The sequence below is a fragment of the Panicum virgatum genome, chromosome 7N (assembly GCF_016808335.1).
Source record: "Panicum virgatum strain AP13 chromosome 7N, P.virgatum_v5, whole genome shotgun sequence".
Lineage (NCBI taxonomy): Eukaryota > Viridiplantae > Streptophyta > Magnoliopsida > Poales > Poaceae > Panicum > Panicum virgatum.
Window position 1 is genome coordinate 43,221,448 of NC_053151.1, and position 19,926 is coordinate 43,241,373.

A 19,926-nucleotide genomic window follows, 5' to 3' on the forward strand; every position below is an offset into this window, starting at 1 on the left:
GAATTTGATACTTTGAACTTATTTTTCTTTCAAACCTTGGATTCCGTTTGAACCATAGTACACTTGAGAATTTATGCAACAAATTAAGATCCGATATGAATATACTTTATACTAAAAAATAGCAACACAACAATTGTACTGGTTCAACATTTGAACATTCAAGCTCCAACATTTCCAAGCAAAATGTTTAATGAGTTTATCATAAGTGTTGAACTAAGTTTGAATAAATGTTGAATCTAGTCTTTAAAAATGTTGATTGCAATTCGACTATAGTGGGTCACAAATAATAATAAAAATATAATAAATAAGATACGCTGAAAGAAAAAATAGAAAGAAGAAAATTACCTGCCACCTGGTGACAGTAGATTGGTTGGGTGTCCTTGTCCCGTATCGAGCGCGCTGTGATGTTATGAGTGGGCCATTGTGCATTTCTCTAACAGGCCTGGGCGTGCAACACCTATATGATTCTTATCGGACGGAAGATAGATGGGTACTCACTATCATAGTGTCATAAATTTGGCTATTCTCTCTATATGAATAACCTATCGAGATTGAATTCACGAGATTTACTCCCTCTGCCCACAAATTCAGTGAGTTCCGGGTTTTAAATTTGTCTAGAAAATTTAAGGACTCACAATCCACTAGAATAGGCAACCTGTAACAAGATGTTTTGTGGCATCGCTTACATAAATAGGCAGGATTTAATTGCTATTGAGAGGCATCTGTCCTTTTTTATCCCTGCTTAAATTGTTATAAAAATAGGAGAAATCAACTCCTATATGGCAGACGGTATCAAGTCATTAATGGCTGGGAAGTAATACTCTCCATGAAATCCGGTTAGTACTTCAAAAGATAGCCGTCTATATATATACATCAATCTGCACACGTGCTCCTGCATACTGGACTTCAGAAACTTCAAGTTGCATAACGAAATCAAGCCAAGGAGACCATGATCCTGCAAGCTCTGTGCCCTCTCGTCTTCCTCCTCGCCTGCTCCACGTCCAACGCTTCCGTCTTACAGGACGCGTGCAAGTCCTTCGCCGCAACGCACCCGGACATCGGCTACGGCTACTGCGTCAAGTTCTTCCAGGCCGACAAGGGGAGCGCCGCCTCGCCGCCATCGCCGTGAAGATCGTCCGCGCAGCGGCCAAGGGCACCGCCAAGCACATCGCCGCCCTGCGGGCCTCCGAGAAGGACAGGAAGCGGCTGGAGTGCCTGCGCTCGTGCTCCGAGCTGTACTCGGACGCCGTGTCCGAGATCGGCGACGCGGCGGCCGGCATCGCCTCGGGCACGGCCGGCGGCCGGGGCGACGCCGTCACGGCGCTCAGCGCGGTGCTGGATGCCCCCAGGACCTGCGAGGAAGGGTTCAAGGAGCTACACGCGCCGTCGCCGCTGGCCGCGGAGGACGCCGAGTTCGGCAGGGAGGCGTCCGTCGCGCTGAGTGTAACGGCGGCGCTGTAGCCGTCCTCTTGATCGACGACATGAAACAGGGGCGGAAGCTAGGGGGTTTGCAATCCTTTGGTTCATCTCTCTCGGGTTTTGTAATAAGGTCGTTAGAATGAACAATTTGTATCAACAAACCTTGCAATTTTGGGCGCAGAAATGGTTTTTCGTAGACCCGTGCTGTGATTGTCTCTGTGCTTCGAAAACATGTCAAGGATCTGGATACGTATTATATTCCATTGAGGGATGCCATGTGAATGTGATGCACGCGCGATCCATTTTTGAAACGAAAAATTAAAGATCAACTAAAATATGAACCGAATCAACTTGTATTGTGAGTCGATCCAATTAAGGATATCTGCCAGGAGTTTCGCAAAAAAAAATCTACCAAGAAAAATTGATATTCGAGATATTTGAATCTGTTTCCATGTATATCTGTTTTCATCTTAGGGGATGGAAAACAGAAAAACAGATATCCGAGATATCCAAATTCATTTCTATGCATATCTGATCCGTTTTCATCCTCACACCGGTGCACACTATGCAGACACGGCCACGAGATCGTAGCTAGAGAAAAGCCGTGGACGTGGAGGAAACCCGCATGCGAGCGAGACCGTGCACGCGGCGGGCGACCCGGCCGGGCCGAACACCGCGCGTCCGCGCTTCTCCCGGCAACGAGGAGACGAGAGGGGCAAGACGCCACACGGAGCCGAGCGAGAGCTCAGCTCCTACTGTCAAGCGCAGCCACCCGCCGCCGAGGAACTAACGGGCGCGGCCCCCCGGCTCTTCAACCCTTCCACTGGCCAGTGACCACCAGACTGTGTTTCCCCCCTCCTGTATCGGAACAGGGGTCATCCCGGAAGGTTTCTATTATTAGCAAACCAAAGCTCCATCCGGATCGTCCCTCGCGCTCCGGCGATCGGCGCATGCCACCACCGCGAAGCGCGCGGCGTCGCGATTCTTTTGCCTCCCTTCAGCACTGCTCTCGAGTTTCGTCGTCTCCCTGCTTCTCCCCTGTCGTCTTGGACGATCTCACTGGAGGCTGCTAGAGTGTCTCGAATAAAATGGCCGACAACAATGGTGGCAACAGCAACAGTGGAGGCGCCAGCACCAACACGGCCGAGGTTCAGATACAGATCCCAGGTCAACTCGCTAGCTGCTGTTTGATCGTCGCATTTAATTCGCGTTCTTGTGTTTTCCGCAAACATTTTGATTCAGTGATCTCGTGAATTAAATGTAGATATGCAGCTAAAAATGAGCACAGATTCCCCCCCCCCCCCCCTGTGAGTCTCTGGCCGTCAGGACAAATATAAGTTTTCTGAAAGAATGAAAAGATGAGTCCTGCATTTAGATTTCCTTTTTCTTTTCAGAAAAAGCAGATACTCTATATATTTTTGTATTCGCTAACGTGTTTACAGTGTTACAACTTACAAGTGTTGATCGCCCAAGAGGGTGCCCTCTCCCTCCAAAACAATACCAAGGCTTTGTGTCAGTAGCAAGACAGAGTCCATGCCATGCATACTAGCATGTCTAATTGCATGAGTGTCAGGGATTTTGGGAACTTTGGGACACTCTAGTTGAAGACCTATTAGTATACCATGTTCACCTTTTTGTGCTTTGCTGAAATGAAGGGAGAAGCGTTAGTCGTGTTGAATGCAAAACCCTGAAAGAGAACAGTTTGCTTGTCCAATTATTCTCTTACATTATTGACTTTTATGGTTTCCATTACAAACCACAGGACCATCGAAAAACGAAGCTCCAGCAGCTCAGGAAGCACCAGCGGGGAGCTCCCAAGCCAGGAATTGCAAATGGTGGTTTGTGGTGGCAACAGATGCGTTATTCCTCATTGTCGGTCAGACATCAGCAACACTGTTGGGGAGGTACTACTACAGCCAAGGTGGCAGCAGCAAGTGGTTATCAGCATTTCTGCAGACTGCTGGCTTTCCTATACTGTTCTTCGGTCTGTTCTTTTTCCCTTCAAAGTCATCTTCCGGCGAAACTCCGATCGGCAAAGTTGCTATGATATACATTGTCTTGGGGCTCATCATGACCGCCGACAACATTATGTATTCCCATGGGCTGATGTATCTTCCAGTCTCAACATATTCGCTCATCTGTGCTAGTCAGCTTGCCTTCAATGTCATCTTCTCATACGTCTTAAACTCTCAGAAGCTCACTGGTTTGATCATGAACTCTGTGGTCCTGCTTACCTTGTCTGCTTCGCTTCTTGGAGACAATCATGAATCTTATGGATATAACGGTGTCTCAAGAGGAAAGTATCTTCTGGGTTTCCTGTTGACACTAGGAGCTTCAGGCACCTACTCACTCATCCTTTCACTGATGCAACTCACATTCGAGAATGTGGTCAAGAAGCAAACCTTCTCAGCAGTTTTGAACATGCAGATATATACTGCATTTGTGGCAACCTTTGCCTCTCTTATTGGACTATTTGCAAGTGGTGAATGGAAAGATTTGAAAGGGGAGATGGACACGTTCCAATCAGGACAGTTCTCTTATCTGATGACCTTGGTGTGGACTTCCGTGTCTTGGCAGGTCGCTTCTGTTGGGATGGTGGGTTTGATATTTGAGGTATCGTCGTTGTTCTCCAATGTGATCAGCATCTTCGCTCTACCTATCGTTCCTCTTTTTGGTGTGATGGTCTTTCATGACAAGATGAATGGAGTCAAGATCATAGCCATGCTAATTTCGATATGGGGTTTCAATTCATATGTCTACCAACACTATCTTGATAACAAGAAAGCTAGAAGTGCATAGGGGGGATTCCTAGGGTCTGGTCTGCAATTATCTTGCGATAGAAAAATCTATGCAGAATAGGTGTTCATTATTTATGTTAATTTAAATACAATTCAGCAGGAGGGAACTATAGTTTTTTTTAGCATGCTAACATTTTTCTTAGAAACGGTTGGTCTTGTTTTGTTTTGTGTCTATGTAAGGATGTGTGCTGTGGAATAAAACATGAAAGATTTGATGGTGAAGAATTTTATGGGTCTTACTTTTTTTTATTTTATTTACATATCATATTAGTTTTGTCCTAAATCAAATTTGGCCAGCTTTAACTAAATTTATAGAAAAATAATAAATTTTACAACACCAAATTTAATCTATTTAATCGACCATGAAGTACATGTTGATAGTCCATATTCTTTTTAGGGATTGATAGCGCATATGTTAGGTAGTATAGTCGTTGCTATAACTTTTCTATAGACTTGCTCAAAATTAACCAAGTTTAACTTAGAATAAATCTAATACAATATGATATATAAATAATAATAATAGAGGGTTATCGATTTGTTGATTAATCACAGTTACCAAAGGAACGAACAGGGACTCGATAACATTTCGCAGGCTTTATTTAGATCCCGAAATTTTACACCAAAAAACATCACATCGAATATTTGGACACATGCATGGAATACTAAATAAAGTCTATTTGTAAAACTTTTTGTACGGATGGGTTGTAAATCGCGAGGTGAATCTAATGAGCCTACTTAATCCATAATTTGCAATAATAATGTTACAGTAACCATCTGCTAATTATAAATTAATCATGGATTAATTAGGCTCATTAGATTCGTCTCGCGATTTACAGCACATCCGTGCAAAAAATTTTGTAAATAGATTTTATTTAGTACTCCGAAATAGTAAGATTCTCTTCTAAAAATTTACACCAAAAAGATTTAAACACGCCCTGATTACACGGCAAATGCCCGAACAAAATAGTATCATAGTTCATGCGACGTCGATTATTTTGTGTTCTATAAAGTCTTCTCTTCATATGCACGAATCTTAGAACAGTGTGTCGTTGAATATGATATGGTGCGTCATACTGCTATAAAAAATAACCTTTTATCTCTGCACGTTAGTATTGGTAATTAGTCTGGTACTAAAGTTAGCACCAGATTCAAATTTGAAAGCCTCCAAGACATTTTAGTACCATATCATAACATCACCCGGTACTAGTACCGGTTGGTATTTTGGCCTGGTATTAAAATGCCGTGGCCATTTAGTACCAGTCAATAACATCGACTGATATTAAAGGGTGACATTTAGTGCCAGTAGATGTCTTGGCCCGGTACATAGGCCTTCATGGTTACTTCAAAAGAAAAACATATGTGGGATGTCAAAGGAAGATCCGTGCGAGGCCTGAGACTGTGGGTTTGAATTCTCACAACCACGTGCATTTTTTCCTCTGTTCTCCATTTAGTACCAGCCAGCCAGTACCAATGGAAGCAACCGGTAAAAATCAAACTATATAATCGGTACTAATGGCCCATTCTCCACCGGTAAAAATCAAACTATATGATCGGTACTAATGGCCCATTCTCCAGCTGCGTATTTGGTCATAGTAGATACATGATTGTTAGTTTACTTCGGCTCTTCGTTATCCACCTCGAAGTGAGGAACTGAAGACATGCATAAATTTCAAACTATAATTTTTAATAATCCGGCATTTATCCGGCTGCAACGTATGCCACTTTCTGTTTTTCTTAATAACTAGTCTGTCAATTCGTGCTCCGCACCAGATAATTAGAATTAATATAAAAATAAGATTTATAGATAATAATTATTATTTTTGATCTCACGCCCTCTTTCATCTATTAAATATTTTAACACATACTTTAAAATATAATTATTTAGTTGCAATAGATTTAATTTTACATTACATCTCCATATGTGTTTGACATATATTTAATCGAACTATTCGTTTGTGAATTGGTATTCTTACCTTTTTCGTCATACATGAATTCATGGTGACACATATCGTGGGTAGTATTTTATATAAATAATAGTATAAATAATATATGATAATGATAGAAATAGTAATTTAGAATTTTATATTGGTGCAATTTAATAATTTATTATAATTTTTAGATTTAGATTTAGGGATTACTTTAACTTTTAATAATTATATAATTGAATAATTTATATGCAAATTTAGGTGGTTATTTGTATTATTTTTGTAATAGCATAGCAATGTGATTTATTCGAAGATTAGAGGTCACTTTAGATTTTTTTTATAATGATGGAGGTGAGTAATTTAGATTTAGATACATATTTAGGAGTTACTTAATGGTAGAGATGGGTCATTTAGTAAGAAAGATAATAAATTTAATGACTATTATTATTAGAGTTGTTAGATTAATGGTCGGATATTTTTATTTTTTTGATTTTTTTTTTAAGTGCACGTAGAATTTCATGCGACTCCACGTGAGGATTTTAAAAGAAATTTTTATTTAATTATGGTAAGATTTTCTAGGGGCCCAACAGGACGTCCTCCACCGCTGAGTTGAAAGGAACCCGTGGGGGGCCACGTCGGGGCAAGGTGTCAATGAGACCATGACCACTATTCAGCAGCAAGGACACCCGAAAAAGGAGGCGTGGAGAAGAGAATAGAAACTAGAGGAAGGAGACGTCAGGACGCGCAGAGCAACGGACCAACGGCTGGCGTCCATGGACTCAAGGGAACAAGAACAACGATTCGGGTACAGCAGCGTGTCTCTAGAGCAGATCGGACACGTAGTGCCACCGCCGGATCCTCGAGCAGCTCAATAATTGGAAAGCTTGTATTCTTCGCCACGGGAGATAAAAGTTTGCTTGCGTCTGGATATTCCCATGCGATCAACGTTATCCTCCTTTGGAATCTTTTGCAGACATCGTTGAATTTTTCGAGCAGGGGGGCACTGAACCATAGGAGGAAATGAAAATATCTGTCAGTACTAGTCGTAGCTCATGAGTCAGCAAATGTTGACAGCAAATTCAGACTTTTGCGCAACGAACTGTCTATTCTTTCTATCCCTTGACGGTTCACTTGTCGAGTTGCTTGTCATCTTCAGACTTGCAGCGTACAAATCTTGATTGCTATCTCTTCGCTGCAGCCTGCATGCCATTCCTAGAGCTTCAAGATGGGTGAAGCTGGTGAAATTCAGCTTCAGATCGCAGGTCCCTTTCTCTCACTGCACTAGATACTGCGGTTGATTGAGCGAAACAAACAGCTGAATTGATGAGCCGGAACGTGCAGGTATCCGAGGCCATGAAGGCGGAGACGATCATGTGCAGAGGGCCGGGAACGGTGGTGCGTGTCCTCCGCCAGCCGCGGCGCCGCGGCCGGCGCTATCGAAACGGCTGGCGTGGTGGGCGGTGGTCCTCGTCAACGTCGTGTTCGTCCTCGCCGGGCAGAGCGTGGCCACGCTCCTCGGCAGGATCTACTACGACCAGGGCGGCAAGAGCCTGTGGATGCAGACGGTGGTGCAGTCATGCGGCACGCCGCTCGCCATCCCGCTGCTCCTCTACTTCCGGGCCAGGAAGTCCTCCTCCTCCGTGGCGCCGGCTGCCCGGCCGCCGCTCGCCAAGCTCGCCGCCATCTACGCCGGCCTGGGCTTCCTCCTCGCCGGCGACAACCTGATGTACTCGTATGGCCTCCTGTACCTGCCCATGTCCACCTACTCGATCATCTGTGCGAGCCAGGTCTCGTTCAACGCCGTCTTCTCCTACTTCCTGAACAAGGAGAAGTTCCGGGCGCTCATCCTCAACTCCGTCGTGCTGCTCACCTTCTCGGCGGCGCTCGTCGGCGTGAGCCACGGCTCGGACGGGAGCGGCAGCGACATCCCCAAGGGGAAGTTCCCGGCGGGGTTCGCACTGACGCTGTCGGCGTCGGCGCTCTTCTCCCTGATCCTGTCCCTGATGCAGCTGACCTTCGAGGAGGTGCTCAAGAGCGACACGCTCCCCACCGTGCTGGAGATGCAGTTCTGGAGCAACACCGCGGCCGCGTGCGTGTCCGTGGCCGGGCTGTTCGCCTCCGGGGAGTGGCGCGGCATCGCCGGGGAGATGGCGGCGTACCGGAAGGGCGAGGTGGCGTACGCCATGACGCTGGCGTGGACGGCCGTCTCGTGGCAGCTCTGCACGATGGGGCTCATGGGGCTGGTCGCGGCGGTGTCGTCGCTGTTCACCAACGTGATCAGCACGGTGGGCACGCCGCTGTCGCCCGTCATCGCGGTGATCTTCCTCGGCGACCGAATGGACGGGGTGAAGCTGCTGGCCATGCTCATAGCTGTTTGGGGACTCCTGTCCTACGTGTACCAACACTACCTCGACGACCGTGCCAAGGAGGAACAACTCCAAGCTGGAAAAATCTCCGCAGAATAATGCTTGATTTTTTTTTTGTTTCTGACACGACCAACGATCACATCACATTGCTACTTAGATCTTTTTGGATCACCTAATAGACTAAACTTTGATATAAAGCAAGGTTGTATTGATATATATGGGGCCTATGCAAAATTAAAATATGTTCTCAATACAAAAGAAGTTATCTTTTTATTCATCAATTACAATCAAATTATTTATCATGGAAAGGAAAACTAATTGCACATAAAGGTTAAAACATGCTTAATAGCAGTACTAGTATATGCTATGTCTATGTAATTTTCGCATAATAATGTAGAGTAGACAGAGAGATAAACCACCAAGTGTCTGCCTGCTCTAATTTGTAGGTTAGTTTAGTAAAAGATAGGTTTAATACTTTAATGACTACATCATGGTGGGGCCCCTTGCAGGGTGGGGCCTGTGCGATCGGCCGGTCGCCCACCTTGCCCCTGCTAATCGACGGTCCTGATCTGAAGTTTAGTCTATTAGATGACCCAAAAAGGTGAATTAAAGTTTGGACTACAATTTAGTGTTATCTTAACAAAGTTTAAGTCCATTAATTTATAAAATCCATCTAATTTGGACTAAAGTTTAGTTTTCACCTATTTATATGTTTCAAATAGTTTCTCCATGGATCCAAATAGCACAGACTAAAATTTAGTTACTTAAAATTTAGTTAACTAAATTTAGTCCTAGGTGATCGGGTCTTAATTGCTGTATGGAATTTCCTATCATGGACTTACGGCCACGGGAAAATGCTGAAAGCTCAGTCATTTAGTAATAGGCTTTGTTTATGATAAATTGTTTACTAATTTCATAATATTTTCTCCATATATGGTTGTCTATTTATAATAATGATTGGATATTTCACACTATGACGTAGAGGCTGGAATATTGAAATGTTCTTTATCTGAAAAAAATTATGGACAAAAAGTTTAGTTCACTAGTTCAAAGCTGGATCGAAGTGGATTGGATCCTCCAGTTATGAGATGACGCATCCTGGATACTCCTACTTTTCGAAGCAAAAGATCACCCTATGCGTACATGTTTGGCCGCTTCCCTTACCAAATATACATACTGATGGGTGATGCAATCATGGGAACCGTATATTGATCTGGCTAAATAAATTTGAAGAAAGAGAAGAAAAAATGTCTTCCAAGTCTGCGTTTAGTTGCAAAATCTTTCTCTCCAAACTTCACTATTCACCTATCACATCAAATCTTTTGCCTAATACATGGAGTACTAAATGTAGGTAAATAAAAAATTAATTGCATAGTTTTGATGTACGTTGCGAGACGAATCTTTTGAACCTAGTTAGCCTATGGTAGGACAATATTTATCACAAATAAATAAAAAATGCTACAGTATACTACAATATCCGATGTGACACTTTCTACCACTTTTTAAGGATCTAAACACTGCCTCAACCGACTTTTTATCTCCTCCTGTCGCTATCATCCTCGCTATTCTCTCCCCCCGCCTCGCTTTCTTCTCCGAGCGGCCCTCGCTCTCCATCTCTTCGCTCGCTCGCGCTCCCGGCTCCCCCCATTCCCTCGCCGGATTCCCCCTTCGCGCCGCCCGGCAGCCGAGCTCGCGCTCGCGGCGGAGCTCGCTTGCGGCCGCGCGCGGCGGCCGGAGCTCGCCCGCGGTGGAGCGCTCGCGCGGCGGCCGGAGCTCGTGTGGCGGCCGGAGCTCACGCGCGGCGGAGCGCTCGCGCTGCGGGCGGGGCTCGCGCGGCGGTCCGTGGCGGCGGCCGAATCGGCGGCGCAGCAGTCCGGCACGGCGAGGCGAGATCTGCGGCAGCGCGGCGGTCCCGAGCTCCTCGGCGGCGCGGCGGGGCCGGAGCGTGGCGGCCGGGCCAGAGCTCCGCACGGCGACGATGCGGGTCCGATATCTGCCCATCCGGCCTGCAGCCGCGAAGCTCGCGCCCGCGGCCGCGGAGCTCGTGCGCAGCAGGAGCTCGCACCCACCCGGGAAAGCTCACCCACGGCGGCGGAGCTCGCGCCCGCCGACGGGCCGCAGCAGGTGCCGGCCGCGAGCTCGCCATATCCTCTTCCGCCTCCCGCGCAGGTGCCACGGTCCGCTCCCCCCGCGTCGTCCCGGCCGCCCTCGCCGTCGAGTGCCGTTGTCATCCTGGGCTCGAGCTCTGTTAATGGTGTATGAAGGAAGAATAAGAAGAAGCTGAGCATGAGAGAGGGAGGAAGAAAAGATCAGCCGACGGAGCAGCGTCGAGCTCGGCCTGGGGCGCGGCGCATGGGCACTACATGGGCGGGCAACGACGCGCCGTCGAGCTTGGCCTGCGGTGCGGCGTCGAGCACTCGAGCTCTGCCTGCGGCATGGTCGAACAAGACAGAGGATGGACCATGCTGAGTTTTGATTAAGAGAGACTGTTGGTTGCCTCTCCCGTGGAAAGTGAAATGGTTAGATAAATGGTTAGTCAAATGAGAATTTAGCTACTCTAATTTACCTAAACTCTTGGAGATGCTCTAATACTTGATTTTTTTTTCTGCCACGACCAACGATCACATCACAACGCTACTTAGACATGTTTGGATCACCTAATAGACTAAACTTTGGTCTAAATCAAAGCCGTATTGATATATATGGGGCCCTGTGCAATATTGAAAATATGTTCTCAATACAAATGAAGCTATCTTTTTATTCGTCAATTACAATCAAATTATTTATCATGAATAAGAAAACTAATTGCACATAAATGCTAAAACAAGCTTAATAGCAGTACTAGTATATACTATTTCTATGTAATTTTCGCATGAATGTAGAAAAGACCGAAAGAGATACACCACCAAATGTCTGCCTGCTCTAATTTGTAGATTAGCTTAGTAAATGGTAGGTTTAATATCTTAATGGCTACATCATGGTGGTGCTCCATGCAGGATGGGGGCATGTGCGGTCGCCCACCCTGCTCTTACATGATCTAAAAAGGTGGACTAAATTTTGAATTAAAATTTAGTTTCCCATCAACTAAAGTTTAGTCCATTAATCTATAAAACCAACTTGATTTTGACTAAAGTTTAATTTCACCCATTTATATGTTTCAAATAGTTTCTTATAAGTTTATAAGTTTAGTCCCTAGATCAAAACAACATGGACTAATATTTAGGGTCCTTAAGTGGTCTTTTGGCTGCGGCTTTTGCCTCCAAAGGCCAAAATCTCAACCAAAAAACCCAAAATCAAGAGGTGCTTTTGCCCAAAAGCAATTTTCACCATAGTACAAATCAAAAGCACCTTCCCACCCTACTTTTATTGACTTTTGGTCAAAAAATATTACCCACCTACCAATAGTTACGTAAATAATGGTCCACGTTCTTTTTTTTAGTTGCTACTATCTCCTCCCTCTTCCGACCCTTGGCACCCCTCCGCCTTCTCGCCGGTGGACCTCTGGCGGCCATCCGCTCCGGCGCCCCTCCCCGACACCTCCTCTCCGAAGCCCCTGCGCAGCACCCCTCCGCCGGGACCAAGCGAGCGCGTAGACCCTCCTCCGCCAGCGTGGGAACAAGCACGCGGCCCTGCTCCACCGACCACCGAGCGGGCACGCGGGCCCTGCTCCGCAGGCTAAGGGGCCTTGCGGGTTCGTCCTTCTCCTCCCGAGCTTCAGCATGCACGCGCAGCCTCTACCCGAGCTCCGGTCGACGGAGGGAGCGGCCCCGACAGCACGAGCCTCCTCCCTATCCCCCGTGGCGGTGCGGGCTCATGTCCTACTCCATCTCGGCGACGTAGCACCGGCAGGAGAGCGAGGCATGGTCCCGAGCTCCAGTTGGCGGAGGGGGCGGAGAAAGAAGATAAGTTTACTATCTATGACATGCGGGGCCCATGTGTAAGCGAGAGAAGCTTTTTCAAAAACCACAGCTGTGCAACCAGACTTTCAACTCTCTCAGAGCAGCTTTTTAAAAGTAGCTTTTGACAGTCTCACAGTTCATTTTTCAAAAATCACAGTTCAACCAAACACACCCTTAGTTACTTAATGTTTAATATTTAGTTACCTAAATTTAGTCATAGATGATCACTTAATGTTTAATATTTAGTTACCTAAATTTAGTCATAGATGATCGGGCCTTAATTGCTGTATGGAATTCTATAAGGAAAATGACCCCATTAGGCCATTGTTTTGTGATTTTGGTGATTGAGTAACAACACAATTAATGGGAATAATGAGTTTGTCAAGTGAACAATTATAGATCCCAGGGATGAAGCAAAAAGACCAAGCAAAGCAAAACACGAAGAAAGAACTCAAGGAAAGATTGAAATGGACGAGTTCTGCAAAAACCAGTGGCACCGGATGATCCGACGCAGGGGCACCGGAATATCCGGTTGGCACCGGATAAACCAACGTGTAGGCGTCGGTGCAATTTGCTGCACTGGTGGGAGAAAAGCCAAGTGGCACCGAATGATCCGACGATGCCAAATTGGAGCGTCGGAGTAATCACCATAGGATGTACCAGAGAGCATGTCAAGCGCGTTGAAGCGAAGTCTTCAACACCGGATGATTCGACGAGCACCGGAGCATTGCGTCGGAGCAATGACGTCAGCAGTCAGCCGAAGATGTCTTCAGCACCGAATGATCCGACGCGCACCGGATGAACTGACGCCATCCCATTGGTTTATTTGGTGCCTCCTACGTCACGTGTCAGGAAACCCAATGGCTACTTCAGGGCGCAGAGTGACCGGATAATCCGGCGCCCTACCGTCGGTCTATCCGACGCCACGCAGAAAGTTGGGTAACGGCTCCCAACGGCTCTCTCCACTTGGTGGCCTATATATATGGACTCCCTCGGCCATTTGAAGATTGCTGGAGTTACTACAAGTCTCATACACATCCAGGAAACCCTCCAAGCCTACCCAAGTGCATATTGATCAAATCCTTAGGTTTAGCTCTAGTTTTGAGAGTGTAAGTGCTAGATTAACTCTTAAGTGAGTGAGCAAACAAGGTGTTGTGACTTGTGGCTGGTTCTTGAGTGAACCATCAAGAAGATTTCGGTGCGCCGGCACCTTGGAGCATTGGTGGCTCGCCGGTATGTCATCGACCCTCCGACTTGATGTGGAGTGACGACGACAATCTTGTGCGGGGGACGTGGAGACCCCCATTCTTTGTGGAGAAGCTCCTTAGTGGAAATTGGGATCAAGGTGATCGTGGTTGAGTCCGCGGAAGAGACTTGATTACCGAGAAGCAATACTCTTAGTGAGTGCTTCAACAACGTGGATGTAGGTGTACCTTTGTGGATAAACACCTGCGTCGAGAGTTTGCTTCCTTCTATCTCCCTCTTTAAGCTTCCGCATTTCATACTAGCAATTCTTGTATGCATTTTGACGGGAGTATAAACCCGGGATCCCTAGCGGGCTAGACTCGTACGATCGGGAGCCCAGCAGGCTCGCCGGGCCATGAAACGCGACGGCCCACTAACCGGCGCGGGAAACTGCCTTCGCTTCTAAGGCAACGAGTCCGGGAGCCCGGCCTCCCGGGACACGTGGCAGCCCCCCGACCTAACGCCCCGGGCCAGAGCCGCGCCGATGACCCAAGACGTGCGCTCCAAGAACGCCGCGCGCTCCTGATAGGCGTGCCGGCCAAGATAGGCCCCGTGCAGGCCCCAAGACACTGGCTCTCCTTATCTTGCAGCAAGTGGTTAGCCAGCAGGACCTCCTGACAAGGGGACAGCGCCGCTCACGCGGGCTCCGCGACACAACGGGAGGGGCGTCCACAGACGCTGCCTCCCCTCGCCGTAATGATGGTTGCCTCGGCGCACCATCTCATTACGCCAGCGAGTGTGATCGGACGCCTCCGGCCAGACTTTGGTAAGACACCCTTCACCAGGAGCGTCGTCCGGCTGACAAGAGCTACGCAAGGGAGGCGTGGGATAGCCCCGCAGACAAGGAACATAGCTCCGGCGGACAAGACCGGAGGAGACCCCCGAGTGACCAGCCAAGAGGTCGCGCCGTCCCGACTGAGCCAAGATGGGACGGTACCAGGGGAACGCGTCGCCTGAAAGGATCGCTAGGATCATCCCTTGTCCAAAATATCGCCAGGATCAAGCCTGCCCACTCCCGACCGACCGAGTGGGCCCCGACGACTGACCAGGACAAATCGCACCCCGAAGGTGCCGAGACACAGCGCTAGATAAGTATAAATGGGGCCCCATCTTGGACTATAAAAGGGAAAGCCCCCCACGTAGGAAAGGGTTGGACTCCCACGGGTTCGACATTGTCTGACCAGCTTGTAAGCTCCCCTGTGAACTTTGAGCACCTGGGCTCGAGAGCAATAGAGCGAGAACACCACCCCACATACTGGACGTATGGCATTTTAGACCCGAACCAGTCTAAATCCTCGAGTCTTTGCGTGCTAGACCATATCCGATCAAGCGCACAACAAACGAGCAATCGAGTAGTTTTGTAGTCGTCCATTTCCCGCAGCGACACCTTTATTTTCATAGAGTAGTTTATTGATAGGAAAGGCTATAGGTTGCTAAATTTTTTTGGGATAGGGGTTTCACACTAGAACAACTTTAGTTGCATATATAAATAGCATGTTTTAGTTTAATATTGTGCAATTTAGTTGGAGCCATATATTAAGATTTTAAATTGCCTAATTCCCCCTCCTCCTCCTCTTAGGCTAGAGCACCGATCCGATTCCTTTCAAATTCCCTGTCACGGACTCAGTGCCACTGGAAAATGCTGAAAGCTCAGTCATTATAGACAAAAAGTTCAGTTCAGTGGCCATGTTTGGTTACATGTCCCATCAAAATTTCACAAAAAGACGAATGCCCGCATGAAGTACTAAATGAAGTTTATTTGCAAAATTTTTTTATGGGCGTAACTTTTCGAGACGAATCTAATGAGCCAAGTTTCATCATGATTGGCTACAGTGATGCTACAGTAACCGCGCTCAATTATCCCCTAATAGTGCGGTCAAAGGCCTCATTAGCTAGAGCAACTGCTACAGTACCATAATTGTGGAGGTAATTTTATAATTAGACTTTATTTAATACCATTAATTAGTGGTCAAAGCATTATTTCTCTCTCATCAAAATATTTTCACGCCACAACCAAACATGGCCAGTAGTTCAAAGCTGGATCAAGTGGATCGGATACCTCCAATTATGAGATGACGCATCCTGGATACTCCTACTTTTCGAAGCAAAAGATCACCCAATGCGTACCTGCTTGGCCGCTTGCCTTACCAAGTATACAGACTGATGGATGATGCAATCATGGGAGCCGCAGAGGAAAAAGGTTAACTAAACCTCCACTGTATCAGCAAAGACCTGATCGTCGATTCGTCTCCGCCGCCGCCATTGCTCAGAGGAGCGGTCAGAGATAGCCGGCGCAATGCGATCAGCAGTCGCCGGTCTTTACGGGAAGACACTGACATGCAAGGATCTCAGCTTCCTCTTGAATCTTAACTGAACTCTTAACGTGCATGTCAGCAGCTGAAAATCTGAAAGGGATTTATACTAGTCAAGTTTGCACAGATTGAAGCTGATATTTTCTTTCGAAGGATGATTGAAACTGACATCAGGACAGAGACAATCAGAGGAATCTCTCTGTCTGTGCACGGATCAAAAGCCACCGGACGAAAACTTAAGGTAAGATTTCCTCAAAAAAAAAAAGGAAAAAGAAAACGTAAGGCAAGAGCTGCAACTGGAGATGGACAAATGGTTAAGCTTGTCAAACCGGCTCACTTTCACATCTGATCGACACTGGTATGTTATTATCATAACGGCTTTTATGAACCGGCTTTCGAAACTAGTCTTTGCCCTAATCATCAATCTGATGCAAGTGGTTTGTGCACGTCAATTTCCTGGTAGACGCGACCAATAAGTGAGCTGCCTACCGTAGCTAGCTATCTCCACAAGTCCACATGGCTTCAGACTGAAGTGTACTCTCTACTCTCTTATCTTTATCTGACTCTTTGGTTTTGGGCTTCATTTGAGAAAGACGTTCCAACCACGTATTTCGGTCCTTGTGGACGTGCATCTACTAATGCGGCGAGGTTCATACTTCATATCCAAAGTTAATTTCCTTCTATTCTTATATAGTGTGCCGTTGGTTCACAATTGGGGAGATGTCACGGAGATATAGGAGTATCCACATGAGGAAAACATGGAGGGCGACGATGGTGACAATGCCTGCTCACCGGATATGAGGACAAAGCAACAAAGTGTTTAAAAGCTCTCTAAATTTTATTTATTTTTTCTAAATCGAATTGTGCAATATTAGGCTGTACCATGATTCATGCATTATGTAATCCTCCTCATTTCAGAAAAGGTCAATAAAACATTGATTGACACTGCTATAATTTTTTTTAGGAGAAACAAAATTTTCAGTTACTATTTCAGAACAGGACGTGGAAACTTGTCATTTCCTAGGCCCCTTATATATACCCAAAGAGAGAAAAGAGATGATGTGCTTAAATTGCTCGGTCAGATATTTTGTTAAAGTGTAATCTTATAGAGGATTTTTTAATAAACAACCCGTATAGACTGACAATTTATAAATGCTAGATTGACACAAGAGAGTGATGGTGATGGTGGATCTGGTGGCATGAGCCGGCGCTCAGACAGAGGAGGCCGGTGAGACTCGTAGTGGGACAGGGGAGTGAGGCGTACATTCTTGAGGAAGAGCGAGGAAGAAGATAACTAAAGGGTCATCCCTTTTCAAGCGAGGTGATGTATGTGTTGTGTAGCATCTTTTTGTCTTCTGCGTCAGCCTTGCTACACTGCGATTCATGGACCTCAAGCAGCAAGTCATGCGGACAGAAGATGTTGTACCTGATACCGCATCATACATGATGGATCTCATGGAAAACCGGGAATCCGGGATCATCATAGGTATTCGGACGACCTGTATGTTGTCCAGAACTGTACTCTGCGAGGAGTGGGGGTCCGGTCCCACACCGAGAGAAAAACAAAAACACCCAATCCTAATGGAAATAGACGATGTCTCTTTCCTGTTATTAAATGTTGGGATCGATATATATGATGCCCAAGGTGCTTCGAGTCCATCGTTCATTAGCAAGAAATGTCAGAAAACAAGGTGACAGTTTGAGGTCTCTCTCTCTCTCTCTCTCTCTCTCTCTCTCTCTCTCTCTCTCTCTCTCTCTCTCTCTCTCCACAGCATGGCGCATGCTCAAGAAATCCAGCTCCAAATCAGAGGTAGTACTTTCGAACTAATTTGCGTCCTACCTTCCTTTTTGTTTTTGCCTTGGTTTGTTCTGCGCGTTCAATGATCAAAATGAATCACGAACTTTCCACAGATGCGTGTCTAACATGCAATTTTTTTTGTGTTTGTGCAAAGAACAGAGTGAACTTTATCCATGTGAATTTTCCGATTTTAAACTAAACCGCGTCCACGACGTCTACTTTTCATTGTACCAAGGCGTTCCGGACGAGGAATCCGCCCATGAAGACGGCCGCGATGGATCCAAGGCCGCCACCCGCCGGTCGGCAGCAAGAGGCAGCTTCCTATGGTGGATGACGGTGGCCGTCGACATGTTCATGGTACTCTGCGGGACGACCGTGGCCACCCTCCTGGGCCGCCTGTACTACAACTCCGGCGGCAACAGCAAGTGGATGGCCACGCTCACGCAGTCCGGCGGGTCGCCGCTTCTGCTCGTCCCGCTCCTGATGACGCCCCCGCCACCGGCGGAGGAGTTCCGGCCGGCGGCGTCCAAGCTGTGGCCCATCTACGCCGGCATCGGGGTCCTGATCGGCTTCGACAACCTCATGTACTCGTACGCGCTGCAGTACCTGCCGGTGTCCACCTTCTCGCTGGTGGCGGCCTCGCAGCTGGCCTTCAACGCCATCACGTCGCGCCTCCTCAACGCGCAGCGCTTCACGGCGCTGATCGCCAACTCCGTGATGGTGCTCACCTTCTCCGCCGCGCTGCTCGGCGTGGGGTCCTCCTCCGACGGGGACTCCAGCAGCGGCGGCGCGCCGCACGGCAAGTACCCCGTCGGGTTCGTGCTCGTGCTGGCCGCCTCCGCCGCCTTCGCGCTCATCCTGTCCCTCTTCGAGGCCACCTTCGAGCGGGTGATCCGGGCGCGGACGCTGCGGTGGGTGCTGTCGATGCAGATGTACACCAACCTGGTGGCGTCGGCGGTGTCCGTGGCGGGGCTGCTGGCGTCGGGCGACTGGCGGACGATCCCGGCGGAGATGGCGGCGTTCAGGGACGGGAGGGCGAGGTACGTGCTGACGCTGGTCGGCACGGCGGTGTCGTGGCAGGCGGCGGCGGTGGGCATGGTGCGCCTGATCGCGAGGGTGTCGTCGCTGTTCGCGAACGTGACGGGCACGCTGGCGCTGCCGCTGGTGCCGGTGTTCGCGGTGGCGCTGTTCGGGGACAAGATGACCGGGATCAAGGTCGTGGCCATGCTCATGGCCGTGTGGGGGTTCCTCTCGTACGTGTACCAGAACTACGTCGACGGCCGGCGCGCCGGGAAGGCCGAGTGCCGCGTGTGCGCCGCGCGCGACGCGGGTTTGCCCGCTTGAGCCTCCCCCGGGAGTTGCTGAACAAGATGATCCAAGGCATGGCTGATGTTTTTATTTTATTTTTTCTATTTTTTGAGCGATGAAATAGACATGTATAGTACTGGGTCGTTTATTGTACGTATGGGCTAGCTATATACGTACCAAACAGCACAGCACGGAGCTGCACAATAATTTGACCTGCGCTTGAGATGGAAAGTTTGGACTGTCTGGCCAAACATTTGACCAAGTGATGGCCTTAAGAGTCGGCTCCATTTGTCAGCGTGTCATGACTCATGATCTCTCTCTCGTGGAGAAAATTGGGTTGTCTGGGGACTCAGATTCGGTGACATTGTGAAGCAATGTCACCGAGTGTTGTAGTTGTAACATTCACCCCTCTGGGAGCCGTCCATCGCGGGAGCAATGGTTAGATCTCGGAGAAAATACTGTAGCTACGGTACTGCAGCGAAATTACTGTTGCAGGGTGCTTTTACTGTGTCGCATACACTGTTCATCAAGAACTAACCGTTGGCCCCGCGATGGATGGCTTCCGAAGAGGTGAATGTTACAGTACTCGGTGGCATTCTGAGTCCGTTGTCTGGGCCCTGGGAATATCCTAACGGCGCAAAACCATTTTTGGGCTTATTTGCGTAGACCCGTTTTCTTTCTGCCTGACTCTCGCTCGTTCGGCGACTCCGAGATGGACTAACTCCACTCCTTCACGGCCCATCGTTTGTTTGGACTTGCATTAGCACTGGGCCAGGCCCTCTTTTCCTCTTTTTTTCTTTCTTTTTTAAAGCGCCAAATATGTACCTTCTTATCCTGGAAGAAAAAGGAGGCACGA

The 19,926-nt window shown here is 47.7% G+C and overlaps 3 protein-coding genes and 1 pseudogene across 4 annotated transcripts; all 4 read left to right on the plus strand.

Moving 5' to 3' along the window:
* Positions 1-927: 927 nt before the first annotated feature.
* On the plus strand, positions 928-1,589 carry LOC120680788 (annotated as a pseudogene).
* A 593-nt stretch (positions 1,590-2,182) lies between these two features.
* On the plus strand, positions 2,183-4,218 carry LOC120681295 (probable purine permease 11). The gene is made up of 2 exons (XM_039962804.1): positions 2,183-2,586; positions 3,182-4,218. Exons 1-2 carry the CDS (start codon positions 2,508-2,510, stop codon positions 4,216-4,218), a joined length of 1,116 nt encoding a protein of 371 aa, XP_039818738.1. The 5' UTR covers positions 2,183-2,507.
* A 2,859-nt stretch (positions 4,219-7,077) lies between these two features.
* On the plus strand, positions 7,078-8,789 carry LOC120683208 (probable purine permease 11). Its single transcript, XM_039965234.1, has 2 exons — positions 7,078-7,404; positions 7,484-8,789. The coding sequence occupies exons 1-2, from the start codon at positions 7,368-7,370 to the stop codon at positions 8,605-8,607; spliced, it is 1,161 nt and encodes a 386-aa protein (XP_039821168.1). The 5' UTR covers positions 7,078-7,367; the 3' UTR covers positions 8,608-8,789.
* Positions 8,790-17,557: 8,768 nt separating this feature from the next.
* On the plus strand, positions 17,558-19,364 carry LOC120683167 (probable purine permease 11). Of its 2 annotated transcripts, XM_039965195.1 has the most exons (3): positions 17,558-17,669; positions 17,720-17,774; positions 17,998-19,364. In XM_039965195.1, exons 1-3 carry the CDS (start codon positions 17,580-17,582, stop codon positions 19,104-19,106), a joined length of 1,254 nt encoding a protein of 417 aa, XP_039821129.1. In that variant the 5' UTR covers positions 17,558-17,579; the 3' UTR covers positions 19,107-19,364. The 2 variants fall into 2 exon arrangements, with proteins under 2 accessions (XP_039821129.1, XP_039821130.1); XM_039965196.1 differs by having other exon boundaries at positions 17,607-17,774.
* The last annotated feature ends 562 nt before the right edge of the window (positions 19,365-19,926 follow it).